General features: G+C 63.6%; 1 protein-coding gene across 1 annotated transcript in view; it reads right to left on the bottom strand.

The window, feature by feature from the left end:
- Positions 1-84: 84 nt before the first annotated feature.
- The window catches only part of KLK1 (kallikrein 1), an 11,611-nt gene continuing 10,917 nt past the window's right edge, over positions 85-778 (bottom strand). Inside the window, exon 5 of the mRNA XM_006763855.2 lies at positions 85-312. Coding sequence (XP_006763918.1) covers positions 157-312 — 156 coding nt within the window. The 3' untranslated portion in view covers positions 85-156. The remainder of the gene's footprint in view (positions 313-778) is intronic.

Genomic DNA, 778 nt, shown 5'->3' with positions numbered 1-778 from the left:
CTGGCCCTGGAGACGGGGCGGGAGGGGGGGTATGTGGGGGGAGGGGTGTCTGGGAGGCCAGATGACACCAGAACTCCATGCAAATTGGATGCATATTTGGTTTTAATTGCGGGGGGAGGGGGGACGGTGCGGGGGTCAGGGATAGGGCAGAGGCATTCAGGCATTGGCTGCCATGGTCTTCTTGATCCAACCCACGAGGGGCAGAATTCTGGTGAAGACCCCGGGCGTGTTGGGTCGGGCGCAGGGGGTTTGGCCCCAGGATGTGATTCCTTGAAGGACCCCGTTGCAGATAAGCGGGCCCCCGGAGTCACCCTACAGGAGGGGGAGAGAGTCAGGTCAGTGAGGCTGGGGGCTCTGTCTGCAGACCTGAGTCCAGCTGTGGGGAGGGACACACTTGTCTCCCGGGCCCACTCCCAGAAGGAGGTGGCAGGGTTCCAATAGGGGGACAGAGCGTGGAGTTCTAGCCAATGGGGGGTGGGACGCCAGGGCCCTGGAGGACAGCCCCTGCAGGGGGGAGGAGGAGGGGGCATCCATCCACGGGGACCCTCCCACCTCAGGGCTCATCTCAGATGTCACCTCTCCCAGCTAGCTCTCTCTGCCCTGACTGTGAATGCGCGTTAGAGGGAGGAGGGCAACGCATGGGCCACCTGATTGGGGGTGTGAGGAGGAGAGGGGCAGAGGAGGGAGCTGGAGCACTGGGGAGGGGGCAGTATCTGGGCAGCCTTGGAGACAGATGCCTGGATAGCTCTCAGCCCAGGCAAGAACCTGAGTGTCCCCC

Source organism: Myotis davidii, unplaced genomic scaffold (genome assembly GCF_000327345.1).
Source record: "Myotis davidii unplaced genomic scaffold, ASM32734v1 scaffold358, whole genome shotgun sequence".
NCBI lineage: Eukaryota > Metazoa > Chordata > Mammalia > Chiroptera > Vespertilionidae > Myotis > Myotis davidii.
This window is presented reverse-complemented; position numbering and strand designations above follow the sequence as displayed.